The sequence below is a fragment of the Melanotaenia boesemani genome, chromosome 13 (assembly GCF_017639745.1).
Source record: "Melanotaenia boesemani isolate fMelBoe1 chromosome 13, fMelBoe1.pri, whole genome shotgun sequence".
Lineage (NCBI taxonomy): Eukaryota > Metazoa > Chordata > Actinopteri > Atheriniformes > Melanotaeniidae > Melanotaenia > Melanotaenia boesemani.
Window position 1 is genome coordinate 30,129,607 of NC_055694.1, and position 22,018 is coordinate 30,151,624.

Below are 22,018 nucleotides of genomic sequence, written 5' to 3' on the forward strand. Positions count from 1 at the left end.
GATGGAATGACCAGGTCCAGGATTCAGCGTTGAACCGTCTTTATTGATGAGTGGGAGATGCGTGTGTACAGTGGTACATGTGTGTGTGGTTTTCTACAAAAAGAATAAAGGAAATACAAATTCTGAGTACATGTTTCCCTGATAAATGTAACTGTCCACACAGAATAAATATATATAATTAGTTATTAAAGATATAACATGAATGCCCATAAATAATAAAGCAACTGTTAATGCACTCAGCATGATATATCTCACATGAATGATGTAATATGAACCACCAACATGAATTGCAGCAAATGGGCCTACAGGCGGTAAATATGCTATGCTGAATGGCTAACAGTTAGCTTCCCAAAATACTCTCAAAGAACTTAAAACAGCCATTACTCTCGGTCAAACACAAGGGAAGCTGAGTACAGGGGCTTAAAGAAGGCAAGAGTAAATCCTAAATATAATTACTTACTTCTGATAGACGCACACTATCACTGACACAGCTCAAACAATAGCAACGTGATGCCGAACCTCTCTGAGCCACGCTGTCTGCCGGATGTGATATATTACTACAGCGGGGTCTGCCGCCTAGTGGTGGAACGTAAGAACTACATGTGAACACAATAAACTAAATATACCAGGTAAAACAGTACAGTCCTTTGTACAGGTGTCTTCCCACAGATCCTAAAAACAACCGTCAAAAACCTAGACTCATCACTCATGAGCAGCTACAGGCCGATATCAAACCTCTTTCTTAGTAAAATTTTAGAACAAGCTGTCTTTCAACAGCTACACAACTTCCTGACACTAAATAACTTTTGATGTCTACCAGTCAGGATTTCGGCCACACCACAGCACTGAGACTATGCTAGTTAAGGTCCTTAATGACATCCACCTGAGCACAGATAGCGGAAACATTTCAGTCCTTGTACTGCTGGATCTCAGTGCTGCCACTGACCACAACATCTTACTAGACCAGCTGAAAAACTGGTAGGACTTTCTGGCACTGCAATTAGTTGGTTTGAGTCCTATTTAAAAGATTTTGTGTCTATAGGTAACTATAAATCTGAGCGATTTAAAACAAACTGTGGGGTTCCCCAAGGCTTCATCCTGGGGCTGCTGCTGTTCAACACCAACATGCTGTCACTTGCTCAAGTTATGAAAAACAGCTAAATATGTTACCACAGTTATGCCAATGACACATAAATCTACATAACCATCTCACCAGGAGACTACAGTCCGATCCAAACTCTGATCAACTGGATTGATCAAACTAAAGATTGGATGTGCCAGAACTTCCTTCAGTTAAACGAAAACAAAACTTAAATAACAGTTTTTGGAACCAAGGAAGGAAGATTAAAAGTCAGAACTCAGCTTTAAACATCTAAGTTCAAAACTAACAATCAAGCCAGAAATCTGTGAGTTGGCCTGGACTCAGACCTGAATTTAGGCAGTTGTGAAGTCGGCCAGTTATCTCTTCAAGAACACATTGAGGAAGTACTGATGACTCAGCAGGATTTAGAAAATCTTGTCCATGCATTTATTTTTAGTAGACTGGACTACTGTAATGCTGTCCTCACAGGTCTCCTCAAAAAGTCCATCAGACAGCTGCAGCTACTCCAGTCCTCACTAAGACCAGAAAGTAGATCCTAGAACTCCAGTTCTCAGAACTTTACACTGGCTTCCTGTCTGTCAAAGACTTTACTTCAAAATCCTGCTGTTAGTTTACAAAGACCTGAACGGTTTAGGACCAAAATACATTCAGGATCTTCTGGTTTGTTATGAATCCACTAGATCCCTCAGGTCATCAGGATCAGGTCTACTTTCTGTTCCCTGAGTCAGAACTGAACGTGGAGACACAGCATTCGGCTTTTATGCTCCTCACATGTGGAACAAACTCCCAGAAACTTGCAGGTCTGCTGAAACTCTCAGCAGTTCTAAATCAGGGTTAAAAACTTTTCTATTTGCTTCCTTTTATCAGAACAATTGTTAATTCCCCACACTGGAACTTTATTTAGTGCTCTTTATCTTTTTTTTTCTTTCTGTTTTTATTCAATTTCTTTTATTTCTTTTAAAGTCTGTTTTTAATGCACTTGTTATTGCTTCTTGCACCCCGCTGTAATGCTTTTAATGTTTTATGTAAAGCACTTTGAATTGTCTTGTACAGGAAATGTGCTATACAAATAAACTTGCCTTGCCTTGTCAGAACCTCCCCACTCTTAACAGGTCACAACACACTAAATCTGGCCCTCAAAATTAGTGAAACGTTTTCACACAGTTTTTCCTCTAAACACACAACACAGGCATTTTGCTGTCTTTTACCCAATAGAGTCAGTGAGACGTGCTTTTAACTCATTATTGAATCAGACAGTAGCATGACAAAAATTAAATCTCTTTATTCAGAAGACCCTTCTGCCGCTCACAGTCCAAGAACTTTTTGATCGAACTTTCCATTTCTGAAGATCAATTGTTTGTTTGAGGGGTTCACTAGACCATAGTTCAACCGAGAGCTCTGAGTTGTGTCTGTTTCTGAGTAACTTAGCAGACAGTGAATGTATCTATCGTCAAAGCAACACCAATGCACAGGTGTAGTTATGTGTGCTGGTGATCTACTCTGTCACCTTGGCGACCAGTTACACAGCTCCTCCCTCTTGTTTGTATATCTCAGTGGGCAGCAGCAGCTTTGGTACCCATCAGCATTTCTTCAGGAATGTTCTGGTTGTTTGTTAATCTAAACCTGCAGAAGCTGCTCTGTTACAATCATTAGTGTTAGAATGGGTCATTTAGCAATAAATAAAAAAGAAACTACTGCAGATGCTGGTGCTGTAAACAATCCCAAAAAGATATTTCACTTATTTATTTAAATCCCTTTGATTCACCTTTCACCAGGCACCCTGACCCAAAACGAGATGGTGTTCAGACGCCTCCATCTTGGAACTGTGGCATACGGGATGGACTCTATGGATGAAGTCCAGAGCCACGTGTTCAGCGCCTACACTCAGGTAAAAATCACGCAACATCTGCTTAAAAAAATATGGGATTGAAATTTCAACAGCTAGAGAAAGGTTGGTATAAACAGACATGAGGATTGCCAGTTTGGGCGAATGCTTCCTGACCTCACGAGTCCCCAAAGGTCAGTGGACAGGAAACAGGACCAACCCACAAGCCGAGCACTGACAGGACGTCTTTAATGACGCTGCCATTAACCCCCGGATCACTCAGCCTGCTAAAAATAGCAGACACACATTGAAAAGCACGTCCTTCATCTTAATTCTGAACAGCTGCTTCTGATTGCTTCTTTTAGAAAAATCCCAGTATTTATTATCGACATCAGGGGTGTTAAACATATGACCAGGGGGCCAATTCTGGCCCACCAGAGAGGCCAATTCTGGCCCCTTGGGGTAAATTTGGTAAATGTGAAATTAACATAGAAAATATTACCTGCGATATTTAAAAGTAACTGAAATATTTTAATAAAAGTAACCGTTATTCCTAATATGTCCACATGAGGTTTAATTTTTTTCCGGGCAAATGTAAAACATTTCCAAGGCAGGGGGTTAAATGTTTTTTATCTTCTTGACCTCAGTTTGTGTTATGAGGTGAGTCAGTTCAGGTGGTCAGGATTACTACACACATCTGGAAATGCAAACGTATGTACATTTAAAATAGCTTTTAGATCTGGAAAAGTTACTCTGATCATTTTTCACGTCCAGATACTTGGAATTAAATGTTTTATGGCTTTTGCAGAATGTTGTATGCACATGGAAATAAATAGATATGTAACTGTATAATAAATAAGATAAATAAGATGTGTAAAGAAATAAAATAGATTTAAAAAAAAAAGTGGTGGGGGCTGTTTCCTCCGGGCTCTCCTGCTTCCTCCCACCGTGAGTGTGTGTGTGTGAATGGTTCAGTGTTGGCCTGTGTGACCTGTCCAGGGTGTACCTGCCTCTCACCTGTTAAAAATGCTGGGATAGGCTCCAGCTTACCCTCAACCCGTGATGAACTAAGCAGTAAAGATCATGAATGAATGAATATTTTTATAGAAATATATTAGTATTCATATATATGAGAATAACACTGCGTGCACAGTGGTGTGGTGGTTAACGCCGCAACACCCGAGGAGTGAGCGTAAGTGGTTGTTTGTCTCTCTATGTTGGCTCTGTGAAAGTTTTAATTATTTTTAGGTTATTATGCTGTTGCTTTACTGGTCCGACTTTTTCTCTTGAACCAGAATGAGTTGAAAGCCTTGATCTAGGCGGTTGTTTGATTCTTAGAGTTCTCTGCACCCTCCTGATCACAGTACCGTCTGTCTTCAGCCCAACCCCGACCTTCCAGCCTCCAGAGCTCCAGCAGCCACCAAGGTCCGAAAGACCATCAGCAGCAGAGTCCACGAGGCGGTGAAGGCCATCGCCCTGGTGCATAATGTGACCCCCGTATACGAGGCCAATGGTGTGACGGACCAGGCCGAGGCTGAGCAGCACTATGAGGACACCTGCAGGGTCTACCAGGCATCCAGCCCAGATGAGGTACGAACTGATCCCACAGAAGCAGAAACACCTTCAGTGACTAATCAGTGATTTATGTAGCGGCAACAAAAGAGGCTGATTCTGAGTTTAAAAAACCCAAAAAGCAAATGTGTGTGGAGTAATTTGGTTTTTAATTCACATAGACTCAGACTTTAGATAAAAGCCAGAGAGTTTATATCTTCATTTTATGAAGGGAAAAAGATGCCATCCCACAGTCACGTACTTGATTAGTGTGAATTCTTTTAACATTAAGAAAAGGGCCGCAGAACTAGACTGCTTCCATTTCCCTCCAGAATAAATACAGATTTCCTTGCTGCACTTGTCCTGATTTTCCTGTTTGAGTCCACAAATTTCTTTAGCCCAGTACAAGTTTCTTATAAAAGAACTCAAGTTCTTTGTTTTCCATTTTGTTTGCTTCATTCCGGAAGACTCAGAACAGTTCATCCGGTCCATGGTCTTCACCACCCCTTTGTCTGAAAGTCATGTTTTAGTTTATAGAATGACCTTAGATATTTGTGGTGTTCATTTAAAATAATGATTCAGTTCCAAAGGAAGCGTTGACTCTCTCAGATGATAAAAACCTGCCAAGGGGTGGTGTGGTTGTGAGTCATGGCAGCTATCTGCAGCCTTATTCAGCCCATTTAGAACCGAGCTGCAGCCTTGAAGCTGCTGGACCGACACCAGATCCAAGAAGAGAAAATTTCTTAACTGTGACTCAGAACAAATCTCACACTGCAAAAGCTAATTTCAGGAAAAACACTTCATCTGAGAAGAAAATCCAGTGAAATAATATGAAAGGGCGGGAAGATAATTACACCTGTTAAAATGATGACTTTTATGATGTGCAGAAGTAATTTAGGAAGAAACTTGTTGGTGGTTCAGGTTTGTTTCTGGAAGTTTTTAGGAGACATCATTTCTTTTCCTCCACACACACACACACATTACTGTGGTACAAATGGATGCGGTGTGTCGTGTCCTTCAGAGAGGATCGAACACAAACTGTGTTTTCATTTCAGAAATGGACATCCTCCCTGTTTATTAATCAATATCTTTAAGTGCTGAAAATGCTTCAGCTATTGATTCTCTGACAGCCCACTCTTTCTCCAAAGTGGACTTCATTTTATTTATTTTTTCCTGTAAAATTTAAGGAACATCACATCTTATCGACTTAATGCTTTCCTGATGAGAACAATGGAAGAAATCCAAGTAGAGCGTCATCATCTTGTAGAGTAAAGATGATAAAAACATGAAATATGAACAGAAATATTGTCCTGCTCCTGCAGTGTTGATGATTTCTTTAAACGATGCTGTGAAATCTCTCCGTTCTGGTGTTGGAAGGTGTCCCTGGTGCAGTGGACCGAGAGCGTCGGGCTCACTCTGGTTGGAAGGGACCAGTCCTCCATGCAGCTGCGGACCCCTACTGGACAAATACTGAACTTCACCATCCTTCAGATATTTCCCTTCACCTACGAGAGCAAGAGGATGGGTATCATAGTGCGAGTGAGTGGCAAGAAGATGTTTTTCCCTTGTGCTGCTGTCTTTAATTTTCCTTTCTTTAAAACTGATGTATTCGAGAGAATATTGTTTGAGAAAGACCTCACCTTCTGACCTGTGAGTAAGGCCGATGACTAACTGAATTTTTGTTGGCTGACATGTGACTCAGGAAGTCTGGGATTTTTAAATTAGACTGCACTTCCTTATGAAAACATTTTTAATCATGCAAAAAGCAAATAGATTCTGCATCCCTAGGCAACACAGGATCATAGGTGGTGCGCATGGACTTTGGAAATGCTATGAAAGAGAAAAGATTCAGTATGCCACGTCTCTGGTTTTTCTAGGATGAGTCTACGGGAGAAATTACTTTCTACATGAAGGGTGCTGATGTGGTGATGGCAGGCATCGTCCAGTACAACGACTGGCTGGAGGAGGAGGTGATGCTGACTTTATGATGTGTTCACGAGAAAAACTTTCACTCTAGTAAACTTTTTTTACTAAAAAACTGCTGTTTGTTGTGTTTGTTCAGTGTGGAAACATGGCAAGGGAAGGTCTGAGGGTCCTCGTGGTCTCCAAAAAGTCCCTGACAGAAGAACAGTATCAAGACTTTGAGGTAAACATCCACTGGTGGTAAAAAAAAAACAAGCCAAATACTGACTGATATTTTGGGCTGACAAGTATTTCTAAATGTCAGAGTGTGTTCTTTGGTAATCAGACTGACCTCTGACCCCCCCTGAAGTCCTCCCACCCACATTCTGATGGTTGGGGCAGGGCAAGACTGCCTCTCCTGCAGGCCTTTTTCTGAAGAGTGTAAGTGAGTGAGCGGAGCTGGTGGGCAGCAGTGAGTCACCAGCTGAGTCACACACTCGGTTTGTGTTCCTGAATGAGTCACACTCGCATTGTTTTCACTTTATCTCACAGATTTAACCTGAAGCTGAAGATGGGAGTTAACCCATTGATTATATGTCCGTGTGTGTTCCAACAAGGTGAAAGCTTTTACAGAAATGTTCAGTTTATATTGAAAGTTTATCTGTTTAACCCTTTAAACTCTGCTAGAGCTCCAGCTCCCCTGAGTGCTATCTGTTATATCATCAGCAGTTTCTCGGGAACGGTAGTGTGTAACTCTGGGGGGTAAATTGTGATAGTTTACCCTTTCCAGGCATTTATATCCTGTCCAGGAGGTTTACAATCCAGCCACAGTGTTTATTCAGAGACTTTATATGGTAGATCCACCGTTATTTATCACATTTTCATCATAAGATCACTATCTACTATGTTGCAACGAGGTCTCTATTTAGACTTGGAAAAGATCATGAAGCTTCTTCCTGTCAAACTTTCCACCAATCAGGGAGCTTAAACTGATGGTAATGTGCAAACAGGAGCAGCCACAGATCAGAAAGTGGGCAGAAAGTTCTGTGTCTGTCTAAAAAGCACTATGCACCAATAACCAGTTGAGGTAGAGTTTTTGTTTTGTGAGGGTAACAGGTAAATAGTAGCATAAACAACTGCAAATGGCAAAAGCAGCTGGAGGAAAGAGTGTAAATATGTAAATAGTTTCTGTTGTGTGTTTCAGTGCCAATATTTGTTCTCCTGAAAACCTAGACTTGAAAGAATGATGTGCAGATGAGAAAAGGCTTGGTCATTGTTGATCTGTGTGTTATTTCTGCAAAGTTCTGTTAGTAATAAATTCTGTTTTCTTGTTTTGGTTGGTCTTTATGCTGCCAAGTCTTTTAATACATTCATTGTACATCATTTGAATAATAATAAGACATTTTTTTTCAAAGCACTTTTCAAGACCCCCAAAGACACTTTAAAAGACAACATTAAAAGTAACTGCAATAAAAATAAGGTAAAGAATAAATAACGATATACAAATAACGACATTGGACAGATTTGGAGGGTTGAGGTTATGGATGGCGTTAAAGGCATAGAGGAGCAGTTTGAGCTGGATATGATAACATACTGGGAGCCAGTAGAGTTGCTGTAGGATGGGTGTAATTATGGTGATATGAGGGCGTTCTGAACCAGTTGAAGCTTATGGAGAGACTTTTGAGGAAGGCCAAACAGTAGAGTTGCAGTAATCAATACGGGAGGGAACATGGGGCGGATGGGGGTGATGTGTGCTGTTTGAAGATGTACCGTGTAATGTCATTGGTGTGAGATTGAAATGACAATGTGCTGTCGAAGATGACACCCAGACTCTTAACCTGAGGGGAGGAGGAGGCTTTCATTTTAGTCTGATAATCTAACAACTGAGGCTGTCCTGAAATATAATGTCTGTGATTTAGCTTCTACAGACTTTTTAACATTAAAAAAAAAAAAAAATGAAAAGAGCAAAAACTGGAGTTTCACGGGTTAAGTTTAAAAGTGTTTTGGATGATGCCACATGTGAACAGTTAGTGGAGTATTTATAGTTTAGATCATTTGACTCTTGTCTTTCTGCTGCCAGTTTTTATTCTTTTCAGCTGGTGGCCATATTGATATTTTCTGTTTCTCCTCCTTCTTTGGTCTTACAAAGATTCATCCTCTATTATTTCTAATGTTCTATCCTCCCACATGATGCTGTTCCTCAGGCGCGGTACGTCCAGGCCAAGCTTAGCGTGCACGACCGCTCGCTGAAGGTTGCCACGGTCATCGAAAGTCTGGAGATGGAGATGGAGCTGCTGTGTCTGACTGGGGTGGAGGATCAACTCCAGACTGATGTCAGGCCCACCCTGGAGATCCTACGCAATGCAGGCATCAAGGTGTGGGCAGGCGGTGGGCTAGATAAAAACAAGACCAGAACAGATGGTTTTTATATCTGCCTGCATGAAGAAAGAAATTTCATTATAATCAGACAACCAGAGCTTGTCTGGGTGAATGCAAACATTCAACCAGAGAGAAATGTAAACAGATCCATATTAACTTAATGATACAGTAAAGAGGATGGATCAGCAATTGCCACCTCTGATGGAGAAAAACATGACTGGCAGCTTTATTCTCTGATACTTTGTCCACAGTTTGACCATGACTTCTCCGTCAGCTGTCACCTTGCTGCTGGTCACCTCTTGAACTGACTTAGGTTGTTAGAATGATGCAGCAGCAGATCCTGATGGACAGCCGGCAGGTCCGTGTCATTCCTCCAACGTAAGCCTGAGCTTCACCGTTGGTCCGTTCCTCAGGCATCACCAATTCTGGACCTCTTGAACCGGTTTTCAATATGTCCATGCTGCTGTACACCTGACTCAAATAATGAGTCGTTCAGAGGCTGGTGTTGACCTTGAAAACAAACTGTTGAAGAACTATTTCATTGGAACCAGGTGTGTTGCAGCAGGTGTGCTGCAGGGACAGTGAAAACCTGCAGGACACTGGCTCAAAAGGTCTGGAGTTGGTGATCCCTGTGCTAGACGTTTTTAACATGAAGAACTGTTGATGAAATAGGCCACTTGTAGGATGCATTCAAAGTCAAACGGGAGAAAAACAAACAAAAAAATGTCTATTAAAAGTCATAATTCCTAGTAAGATATAAAACAGGCAAATGATGAGAATTTGCTGTTTATAGACAACAGCTGTTTTACGTGTTGCGCCATCTTGTGGCACCACCATTGCTGCAGTGGCCAGTCCTTATTCCCTCGTGTGTGCTTTCGCCTGCCAACATGGACAGCAGCATGGATATCTGGATCACGTCTGACAGTGCTTACCAGTTACTGATAAGGATATTTTATTAAAGTTATTATGGTTTTCATATTAGTTAGACATCAGTACATGAATGTAAACTATGATTCATCTGACAGAAACTGCTTTCAGTGACTGACAATCCACTCTGGAATATAAAACACTAATCTGCTCATAAGTTAACAACAGTTGTTAAACAGATTCAGACTTATACAAAGTCTGTTAGTTTTCTATTTTTATCAGATATGTGACATAGTTTTGCTATGTCAGCCTTTACGCTGCAGGGCACTTGTACATGATCTGTTTGTCAGATAGACGGACGGACGGATAGATAGATGGATGGATAGATGGATGGATGGATGGATGGTCTGTCTATCTAGTCTCTTAGCCTGTTAGCATAAAATAGCATAACAAACGTTACCTGTTGCTCCACATTAAATTGGATGGCAACATATTGACATAGAATTTAATGTCAGACAACTGGTCAGCATAATTTACTGTGTTTACTGAGTGCTTTACAATATACATCACATTCACCCATTCACACACACATTGATGACGGGAGCTGCCATGCATGGCGCTCAACCATGACCCATCAGGAGGACCTTAAGGTACGGTGTCTTGCTCAGGGACACCATGTCATGAGCCGAGGCCGAGGATCGATCCGGCTACCCTCCGGCTACAAGACGACCACTCTACCCACCGAGCCATGCCGCCTCATCTAAAGCTATTTTTCTTCTAGAACTGGTTTATACTTGTTTCTTTGATTTAAAAAAACTAAAGAGGCTGATGTTATTTATCTTATTTACATGACAAGATGTAATTTGTCCTCTGCTCCCTGTTTGGGCGATGCTCACGCTGCCACCAGCAGACAGGGAGCGACAGAAAATATAAAAACTGTTTTTTTTTTTTTGTTTTCATCTGTTTTATACAACTGAAATTTTCCACTAATGTACAAACAGTCAAGTACTACACAAGTCCGTCCAGATTTCCTTGACATCATTAAGAAAATAGTGCGATTCTCTTCTCTTCTGCTCTGACATGAACAGAAATGCCACGCAGCAATGTTGGACGATCTGCTTCTGGCATTTTTTCCAGATTCATCTTTAGTAAAGCTAAAAGAGTTCTGACTTCCCACTTCTGAGGTACAACAAACGCAGCATAATCTAAACCTGAAATTTGGAGGAGTTTCAGTTGCTATGACACCAATTTTTATTGATTTGATTTTTATTGATCTCAGATCAAACCAGCAATTAGTCTTTAATCGGTGGAATTTCTTGATCATAGCTGCATGTTTGTGTCTGGTTTCTGATTCAGGTCTGGATGCTGACTGGAGACAAGCTTGAAACGGCCACATGCACAGCTAAGAACGCCCATTTGATCACCCGAAGCCAGGATATCCATATCTTCAGACCAGTAAGTGCACAACCAGGACATTTCTTTTTCTACTCAGATGGCCACGTGCACGCTCTGATCGCAGCCTGTTAGCTTCATGCAGCCCAACTAAATTGCACATGTAGCCTTGGCCAGTATCTGCAGCTGAATACATCTCCTCCCACCAGCAAAAGCATCCAAGCCACTGTCAAAGAGAACAAACAGAGGGGAGAAACCAGCTGAACCACTCCCAGGGGGGACATGCAAAGGTCTCGCTTCCTAATTTGTTTTGCAGGTTTCAGGCTGCGGAGCTGCTTTGATTGTCCCTCTGGCTTCCCCTGTGGAGCTGTGCCAGAGCAGCTCGAGCGCCTGCCATATAGGAAGGTTACAACTTGCGTACAACTGCGGTTACTGGAAGAATTTAACAATGGTTGGCACAGCTTGAAAACCCCCCTCCCAGCGGGCGGGGGGAGTGCTGACTGGGCCTGCTGCACATACATCTGGATTAGCTTCCTGGTGGCCACCAGTGGCCTGATCTGGATTGACGTATGAATAGTCAGCAGTTGAAGGATATTCATGCCGGAGCATGGCTCTTGTTGACACATTAACACCACGTCCTGTCAGAAAGTTTCAGGCTATATTTGAACCTGATACAATTGTAAGATTTTTTTAAGCAGCACGATGTCCTGCTTCTAGCTTCCCTCTCCCAATTATATCTGACTTTTAATCAAACTTTTGAGCTTTAATTTAATTTAATTTATTTGGATCTCCAGTAGCAGCAGCAGAAAACTATGCTTTCTGGGGTCCGTCTCAACATATATAATAATTATTCATCCAGTAATTATTATTAATCAGTCTGCCTGAACAAAGTAATTTAAAGACCACAGAAATCATGATGACATGAAGTACTATGAATGCAGGCGAAACACTATATAAATGTATATAAATATATATATGATATAAAGACAAAAATGCACATTATCAGTTTATAACAACAACGATGATGTTTATAATAAAAATTGTTGCTACCTTGGAAATATTGGAAATTTGGAAATTTTCTTTGACAGAAAGTGATTGACTAGCTATAAAGATGAATTGGAGCAACTTTTTTGTGGGCTAATCTCTTCAGTTTTCACCTTGTCTGCTGGAAGTTTATCACTCTGCTGGAACTCTTCAGGAATGTCTGCTGCACTATTTTCTCTTCCCTTCTTAGCTGAACAACCTTTTGCCCTGGAAACCTGGAAACCTTGGCTAAACGCACATTTCAAGTTACTGTCTTGCTGTTTTATGTTTACAGCCTAAAACATATCCAAATTAGTGACATGCTAAATTAGCAAAGGCAGGACATATTACATTTGGGTTAAACCTGGATAATACTTATAATTTGTAAACACAGGACCATGACAGGTCCCTCTGTGTGTCGATGAGATGGATCAGGAAATTCAGCCCGACAGATTTCGATATTGGATCAGATCTGTCCCGACTCTAATCGTATTATTATTATAGTGATCTTTGCAGAACTTTAAATTCTTTTGTTGAAAAATAACAATAAAATTCCCATCTATCTAACAATAGAGAATGTGCACCAATGTCATCAACGCACATAATTGTGGGAGTAATTGGCCATTTTGGGTGTACCCACAGTCTGTTTACATTGTTTCAGCAGTGGCTCTCGTCTTTTTAATCTCTGTCTTGTTCTGAATTTCTGATAAGAATTGTATCGTTATCTTTTTTTTTTTTCCACTGAGTCATTTACTTCTCTGCAGCTGCAGCCTCGTGATCAGCACTTCATCCGTTTCCATCTTGGAGGCCTGATCGGATTGTGTAGTTGTAACTGACAATTTGTAGACTCACAGGTTTTAATCCATCCGTTTGTAAAATGGTTGTAGAAACATTTAATAATCGGTAGTTTATAAATTCATGACAGGTGTTCAAACTTCCACCAAACACCAGGTAAACACTGACATCTAAAACTAAAACAGGTAAAACACATCTAAACCTGAACCCTATTTATTGTACAGCAGCATGTAAGGATCTAAGTTATGTATTAGTGTTTCTGTATCGAAACAACTCTCAATTCCTTTGTGAGTTTATCACAGTAAGGACATTTCTTTTCAGCTTGTTTTAGGCGTGTTTTTATCACAGTTTACTAGTGGGAATCCTGAAAGTGTAGATGTAAACGTTGGTCATGTTCCCCCAAAATGGCGGAGAAAGCTGCGGCGACATCACATGCACATTCTCTATATAAGTTCAATCACAACAGACTCATGTCATCAAAGGTCTGTTAATAATTTAAACATTTTATATGCAAATATTTCACAGATTTTGGGAAAAAAAAATTAAATCTAGTTCTAATTTTCAGCCTTTCAGGTCCATGTTTGTCAGACTTGGTCACAGTTCATGTTTAATGAGTATCATCCCTGCTTTTTGCAGATGATGTGGTTCTGTTAGTTTCCTAACAACAGTTTTCTAAATCTATTTCTTACCATTGTTATGCTGATGATATTCAGCTATTTATTGCTTTTAAACCTCAGGATATTTTTAAAATTCAGATCTTTCTTGGGTGTTTGGATGTTGTCAGGAGTTGGATGAATGATAACTTTCTTTAATTAAATGATGCAAAAACCGAGGTCCTTGTTTGTGCCCCTGATAGATTTTTCCCTAAGAAAGCTGAGAGTCTTGGCCCACTTGCCTCATTTATTAAGCCCTCGGTTAGGAACCTTGGTGTAATTCTTGACCCTGGACTGTCTTCAGATGCTCATGTAAAATCGCTTGTTCGCTCTTGTTCTTATCATCTCAAAAACATTGCCAAGATGAGTCCAGTTGTTTTACCATCTGAGATGGAGATAATCGTTCATGCCTTCATCTCATCTAGACTTGATTACTGTAATTCCATTTTCACATGCTTAAGCAAAAAATCTCTTGATCATCTCCAAGTTGTTCAGAACGCTGCTGCAAGGCTAATAAAAAAATATAGGCTAATATATGTGCATTTTAAAATGTTAACTTATTGAGCCCTAGATTACCAAGCACCTGATTATACCAGAGACCTCCTACAGTCCTACGTTCTCAGCAGGTCCCTGAGATCACATTATCATGGTCTGCTGGTTGTTAAGCAAACACGGCTGAAAACCAAAGGTGACAAAGCCTTAGCAAGCAGTGGCTCCTACCCTCTGGAACTCCCTTCCTCTCAGCCTGAGATCTGCGGACTCAGTTATTTCTTTTAGGGCTCGACCGATTAATCAGCAGGCCGATTAAATCTGCCGATATTAGCCCTTTTCAAAATGGCCAATATCGGCCGATTATATGCCAATTTAGTTTTACTTTCTCATAAAGCAGTAAATGCTGTTAAGTGTCGGGAGTCTGCAGAATGATGTCCTTGCGTTGTCTACTAGATGGAGCTCTAACTCCATTCAATCCCACAGTCATCACCCTGTCTTTTCAACAGGGTTAGCTAGTAGCTACAGGCAGGTTACATTAACAGTGGTCTAAGTGTAGCTTCCTGACAGGTAAGTTTATGATAATGCTGTAAAAATATTGACTGAGCATGTCTCCAGTTTCAGTGTAACCCTGTTTGCCATTTGTAATGACGAGCGACGCGGGCTTCATTGTGTCGGTGAGCTTTTTATTTACGCTGCATTGCTGAAGTTTTGCTAAATTAGCTTAAGGCGTTTTCCTGTGATGTTTTGGCTAACTGCTGCAAGAGAAACTCTTATTTTGAAGTGTGAAGCACCGGAACAGGATGTGCATGTAAAATGTTAGAGCATTTCAACGTTGACTTGTAGCGGCAGTAGCACATCAAGAGCATGCAATAAAAAACCGGCTGATGTTGGCAATTCACATATATCGTGTGGTTAAGTTATTTCTAAAATAAGGCCAGTCATAACACCCGTTTGTTAGCAATAACATCGCTGTTATCCCAACCTAGCATAGCATTAGCTAAGTAGCCAGTAACTGCAGAAATAACGGAAGTTTACAAAATATTTGAGAGTACAGAACTTTAGGTTATTTACATAACCCCGGTTCTCTGAGTAATATGAGCGAGATGTCTCACTATGGGATGCAAGCCTCTCTTCAGCCCTCAGAAGCATTAATCTCATTACACCAACCCTGATTGGCTGATGAATGTGTGAACGTATCCGTCCACATCACGTAGGGCCATCTGCCTTAAATAGCTCATGCGGACGGACCAACTCATTCAAGATAAGCACCTCTTCTCACTCGCCCCAGCAAGAAGGGATTTTCTGGTGAGACATCTCACTCATATTACTCAGCGAACCGGGGTTATGTAAATAACCTAAAGTTCGCTTTCAAAATATTCCGCTTGATATCTCACTATGGAATGTGGTAGCTCCTGTATCGCCGCCGCACAGATGTCCTGAACAGAGACCCCTCTGAATAGGGCCCAGGAAGCGGCCATGCCCTGAGTCGAATGTGCCCGGAAGCCCCCAGGAGGCTGCAAACCCCGACTAGTATATGCCAAAGCAATCGCCTCCTCCACCCAGTGTGACAGGCGCTGCTTTGTGACAGGTTTTCCCTTATGAGGACCAGACCAGGAGACGACCAACTGATCGCTCTGCCTGAGACCCCTAGTCCTATCCACGTAAGCGCGCACTTCCCCTGACGAGGGAGGGAAAGCCGCAACATCAATAGGAGAACATAAGCCCACCACCTTAGGCACAAAAGCCGGGTTGGGCCTCAAAACCATTCTCACACCGCCTGGGAAAAACTGGCCGCATGTTGGGTGCACCGAAAGCGCATGGATGTCGCTGACCCGCTTAGCTGACGCCAGAGCTAGCAACAACACTGTCTTGAGGGAAACGTGTTTTAAACCTGCCCCCTCCAGCGGCTCAGAGGGATGGCCCTTAAGCCCCTCCAGAACCACAGCCAGATCCCACGGTGGTACCAGCGGTCTAGACACAGGAAGAAGCCTGCATGCGCCCTTCATAAAGCAGCAGACCAACGGGTGCTGACTCGCTGTTTCCTCCCCAAACCCCACGTGACAGGCAGCAATAGCTGCCAAGTACATTTTACCGTGGAGAAGGCTTTCTTCCTGTTAATCAGGTCCTGCAAGAAAGACAAAATCACCCCCACCGGGCACTGAAAAGGTACGTCTATGACACCACGAAGACCCCCCACTTAGAGCCATACAGAGATCTAGTGGAGGGGGCTCGAGCACTCTGTATAGTGGAAATCACCCGCTGTGGGAGTCCCACAGCTGACAGACTGAGCCACTCAGGGGCCAAGCCCACAGTGTCAGGCATTCTGGGTGTGGGTGGAAGACAGTCCCCCTCCCCTGAAGTAACAGGTCCCTGCGCTGCCAAAGCTGAGCGCGCAGCAACCGATATATCTCCGCCAGCCAATGCATGGCAGGCCAAAGCAGAGCTATTAATATCAGTGTGTGGCCGTGCTCCCACCCTCTGGCCAGAGGGAGGGAATGCGTAAAGAAGCCCGGGCGACCAAGTGTGTGCTAGTGTATCTACGCCCAGGGGAGCATCCATGCTGCGCAGAGAATAAAACAGAGCTCAGTGCGCATTTTCTCTTGATGCGAACAGATCCAATGTGGCCCGACCGTAACGGGTCCAAATCCGTCCCACAACCTCTGGATGCAGAGTCCATTCGCCATATACAGGCGTTCCTCTGGACAATAGGTCCGCGCCCGTATTCAGGACTCCCGGGACACGCGTCGCCCTCAGAGAGAGGAGGCGATCGCTGCTCCAGAGGATCAGTCTGCGTGCCAGCATGTGTAACTGGCAGGAGTACAACCCCCCTTGACGGTTGATGTACGCTACTGTCGTTGTATTGTCCGTCCTTACCAGGACATGATGGCCCACGAGGGACGGGAGGAAATGCTTCAGGGAGAGGAATACCGCTGAAAGCTCCAGAAAGTTTATGTGAGACCGCTGGAGACTGACGCTCCATCGGCCCCTCACGATTCGGCCCTCGTTTATCCCACCCCAGCCTGTCAGGCTCGCATCCGTAGTGACCACCTTCCTGGACAGGATGGGGTCCATAGGGACTCACTGCGTTAGGCCGGGATCCGCCAGTGACGCAGTGTCCTGGCACACGCAGCAGTGATCTGCACCCTGCGTGCGCCATGACGCACGGGGTCCAGTCCGCATGAGGCCACCCAAAGCTGAAAATCCCTCATGTGGAGGTGACCGAGCCGGACAACGAGAATAGCGGACGCCATCAGTCCGAGCATTGGACTGAATTGGACCGATTACCCCGGACGAAAAAGCCCGAGACACGTCCTGAAAATCTTTACGCGTTCCTCTGAGAGCCGCACTGTGAAAGACCACAAGTCCAGAGACAGGCCCATAAAAATTATGTATTTGTATTGAATTTGTATTTTCGGAGATATCTGTTCAGGAGGTACAACACAAATTGCTCCCTTGTTTAACAGGGAGCTGATTTCCCCCTGTAAAACGTGAGCTGACCCCCCCGGAAGCACGCTTGGAAGCCAAACAGGTGGAGCTAGAGATCGAGGAAAATCTAGCTGCACTGGCGAGATGTGGGGCTGTCAGGCCGCCCGTTTCTTCTTCCTGGCCTGGGAGGTAGCAGCTTGCACGGGCAGAGCCGGTGGGGCTGCAACAGGAGCCGAGGGCTTCTTTGACCAGCCAGCCCGACCGGGCAGAGGAGGTGGGGACGGCTTGGGACTTGGCTGTTTGGGTATCTTGAAATACGAAACCTGAGAAACAGCTGGCGTGAAGGTTTTGCGCTGCACAGGCGGAGAGGGAGTAGGAGGCTTCCGAGGGAGGCAGAGCTGGAGAGCTTCATCCTCCTTCTTCTTGGCTTCACAGCGCCGTTGCATTGAGGCCAGTGCAGAGCCAAAAATCCCCTCCGGGACAATAGGCATGTCTAGCATCTCATCCTTCTCCCTATCTGACAGATTGGCGAGGTTCAGCCACCACGCCCGTTCCTGCATCACCATAGTTCCCAGTGCTCTGCCCGTGGCCTGAATCGCACAACATTGGACGCGGAGACATAGGTCGGTAATGACCGGAATCTCCTCCCACAGAGGACATTAAGTGCCCGGGCCGAAAGCGCCGCTGTCTTATAAGCCTTCTCGGTCAGGGCTGACTGAAAACGGTCCGACTTAGACGGCAGGCTGTGACTCCTGGAGGACACTGCCGATGACCGGGGGTTGGAGGTGGGCTGCAGTGAGTGGCTCCATTGGAGGCATGCGGAGCAGGCCCAAGCTCTCCATCGCCTCACAATCGAGGGACGAGGCCCCGGGAATCGGGCTCCTCCTGCTGTAAGGGCGGTCCTTCCATGAACGTGCCACCTCATCCAGCAGCTCTGGGAAGATGGGGAGAAGTTGCTTCGTTGCACTCTTGGCCAAGGGCAATCTCTTCCCTTCGTAGCGGGATCTGGTGGTCTCAGCTACAACCGCGGGCCAGGGGACGACCAGTCGGGTGGGCACGCGTTTACACATGTCGAGCATGTCTGAGCTGGGAAGGGGAGAAGCTGGTGTGCCACTCTCCATCCCGAGAAGCAATGGAGGCCGCATGCTGTGCAGCATGGGTAGGAGTGATAATAATAATAATAATGGATTAGATTTATATAGCGCTTTTCAAGGCACCCAAAGCGCTTTACATTGTGTGAATCCATTATTCATCCACTCCTCTCTCATACCTGGTGATGGTAAGCTACGTGTGTAGCCACAGCTGCCCTGGGGCAAGCTGACGGAAACGTGGCTGCCAGTCTGCGCCTACGGCCTCTCCGACCATCACCGAACATTCATCCACACATTCATACACCAGCGATGCCAATACTGGAGGCAAGGAGGGTTAAGTGTCTTGCCCAAGGACACAACGACAGATGACTGCGGGAGCGGGAATCGAACCGCCGACCTTCCGATCATTGGACGACCTGCTCTACCGCCTGAGCCTCTTCTTCATCCTCTGAAATGAGGAGGTTTGAGGCGACATCTTCGTCTTCCCTGTAGTCCAAGTCCAGGACGTCTTCCTCCGGCGGGGGATCTGTGGCTACGTCGAGCTGGGAGCCCCAGCTGGCGCCAGCCTTCGGTACCACCACCACAGCAGCTCCCTTCTCCTCCTCCTCTTTGACCTCAGCACCGGCGGAGGGGAGATCGGGGTCGTGTCCAGACAGGCTAACCTGGAGGGCTAGCCGTCTGCGGAGACTCTTCATGGTGAACACTGGGAGTGTTCCAGCCCCAGGCAACTCGAGCAGAGCTTGTGTGGGTCTCTGCTTGATATTTTGTTCCCACAGCGACAGGGATGAGCCCCAGAGTCTCTGAGCCCTCTGGTATGAGGGGTTTTAGCATCCATTCCTCGCGAGCTGGTGTGCAGGCAGGGAGTCGAGGCAGCTAGCTGGTGTGCTAACCATGGAGAGGCCGAGAAATTAGCTGGTGTGCTAACACTCGGTGCCCGAAACGCTGTGGTGGGGTGACAACGGTAGTGCGAGGGGCAAGGAAGCACTATGGTCTGATGTGACCAAAGGAGCCAAGAGTCCAAGCTAGGTAGCGCTCGGCGACCGAAGCCAAGGATCAGTCTGTGAACAGTTTAGCTAGCTAGCCGTCCACCCCTGTGCTCCAGTGCATAAGAGCTGGAGAACCTGACGTCTCCTATGAAGGCTCAACCTTGTGGACAGAAAGAACATAGAATGATCAGATTATCATCAGTGAGATAATGACATGATGATCTGTGAGCCATCTCGGCACAGCTCTGTGGGAACACGTCTGTCGCACAGTCAGAAACAAACTCGTATGAGTAGTTGATAAAAGAAGATAGCAAAAAACAAAATGGCAATTTACAATAAATGAAATCGAAGTTCATACTTAATAACTTAATAAAAAAAAGGAACAAAACTTATAATAAATTTTCCAACTAGGGCTGGACAATAATTCCATATCAGTACATATCACAATATACTTTTATTCAATAACGATGATAAAAGTTAAACACATTTCCGATATTTCTATATATATACAGTATATGATTACAGTGATTCAAGCCGAACAGAAAGAGCCGCAACTCACTGGCTACGTAAGTGATGACTTACACCACAGACACAGAGCCTGACCAAGCCCAGCAGCAGTTGGCTGTGCTCACTGCAAGGTAGATGGCTAGGCTAGGTTAAGCTCCAACGAGCTTTTAAGCGACTTTTGGGAACTGTAACGTAGTTTTACTTTTATCAATGAGGATCCGGTGTTACGCAGACCCCCTCCCCTCACCTGGTCCTCACCTCACGCAGCAGCTGCTACATCAGAGCAGGACGTCGGCTTTGTTTCATCCCCAGGCTGGAAAGTAAACATACAAAGCTGCTGCTGGCTGATCCCGCGCTGGCTTACCATCGGATATTAATGTCTATTAATGAAGAGTGTGGACAAAAATATAAAAAAAAATAAAAAGTGTTGACATGTTCCAGACTAATTAAAATTATAATTAAAATACAATTTTAAATTAAAAAAAATAATTAAAAAAAAACACTTAATAAAATTGAACTAAAAAACAAAGAAAATATTGACTGAAGAATTTAGTTTTATTATGTTTAGCTGATCAGGCAACAGTGCATCTGAAGCATTTCCACTCAGAATATGCTGAGTCAGAAGATGAAGCATCAGTTGTTGCTCTTTTTTTCTGTTTATTGTAGCAATTCTGAGTACTTTTATTTTCAAGCCTAGTTCAAGCACCGTTGTTAAAATCTCTAAGAATAACATAATAAGCCTGTGTTGTAGTTTAAAGTTAAAGATATTAACACTGAGAAAGGTAAAAGTTTTATTTGACCTTTGATGATGATTTCAAATTTCTTTGTTTGAAGGCTAATTTAGCCCTGCTAAATACAAATAAAAGGTGAACATTAATTTATTGTACAGTTTTTATTTCTAAAATGTTATACTGGAGGAATTTCATAGATTTGGCAAAATAATTTTTAGTTTTACAGGCATCTGTTGCGGGCATTTTTGGCAGTTTTTCTGAGGCTTTTGTAATGTTTAAATTAATATCTGAATTATATTGTATCAACCGAAATTAAGAAATATATCATGATAAAAGTTTTGGCCATATGGTCCAGTCCTATTTCCAACAGACATTTCCTTTAATTCTTTAATTCCATTTCCTTTAATGAGCAGTTGTCCTGTTTGTTCTAAAGGCCGTGTATCTGGTCATGCAGTGTGATTGGTTAGAAATAATATGCTGTGTTCGACACAGCTAGTAAACTACATATTGCCAAGGTTATAGGCTCGATTCCTGGGAGTTGTTGTAGGTGCTGCTGAGTATACCCTGAGTAACCCTAAAAACTCCATGCCATTTTTTTAGTTCAGTTTATTTTTTTCAGTTTTCTTTATGCTACTGTTTAGCTACAGTACTCACCAAACCAACTCCAACTTAGCTGGTTTTTGGTGCAACTGTGGAACGAAAACACCTTTTTGGCTTTATTCCAGCCATAGAGGAGCATTATTTTTGTTCTATTTAGACACACATCGAACTTTCTGCTCACTTGTTGATCTTTGGCTGCTCCTGATTGGACATTACCGTCAATTTAAGCTCTTTGATTGGTGGAAAGTTTGACAGGAAGTGACTTCATCATAATTTCTGAAAATAATTTCTTAGTAACATAGTGTAATAGTGCAACATAGATAGTATTTTTTTTATGTTGAAAATGTGAAAGGATTAGTTAGCCATCCCAATTTACCCCACAGAGTTACACATTACCGTTCCCGGGAAACTCCTGATGATATAAGTGATGGCGTTCAGGGGCGCCGGAGATCTGTTGGAGTTTTAAGGGTTAATTAGTTACTTTTAGCAGATAGACCAATGTTGGACAAACCAGATGAACCCGGTAAATCAGTACTTGCACTCCAGAGAGGGAAGATATTCAGGTCAACGTAGTGAACTTCATGGTTTATGTGCAGCCTGCTCACACTGAATCTGCCGTGTGTCAGCAGACGTTTGGTTGTTTCCAGCAGCTGGAGAGAGACTGCTGCCATCTTTAAGGCTGATAACAGTTGGAGC

At 43.5% G+C, this 22,018-nt stretch overlaps 1 protein-coding gene and 1 long non-coding RNA gene across 2 annotated transcripts in view; one reads left to right on the forward strand and one right to left on the reverse strand.

The window, feature by feature from the left end:
* Window positions 1-22,018, forward strand: part of LOC121651921 (probable phospholipid-transporting ATPase IIA) — a 56,303-nt gene that overhangs the window by 20,288 nt on the left and 13,997 nt on the right. The window contains exons 13-19 of the mRNA XM_042004377.1: window positions 2,878-2,990; window positions 4,308-4,517; window positions 5,856-6,017; window positions 6,356-6,448; window positions 6,541-6,624; window positions 8,585-8,755; window positions 10,983-11,081. Coding sequence (XP_041860311.1) covers window positions 2,878-2,990; window positions 4,308-4,517; window positions 5,856-6,017; window positions 6,356-6,448; window positions 6,541-6,624; window positions 8,585-8,755; window positions 10,983-11,081 — 932 coding nt within the window. The remainder of the gene's footprint in view (window positions 1-2,877; window positions 2,991-4,307; window positions 4,518-5,855; window positions 6,018-6,355; window positions 6,449-6,540; window positions 6,625-8,584; window positions 8,756-10,982; window positions 11,082-22,018) is intronic.
* LOC121651957 lies at window positions 753-20,113 on the reverse strand. The gene is made up of 3 exons (XR_006012545.1): window positions 20,044-20,113; window positions 3,619-3,624; window positions 753-763 (listed from the first exon to the last, which is right to left on the reverse strand). It is a non-coding gene; the product is annotated as an uncharacterized LOC121651957 (long non-coding RNA).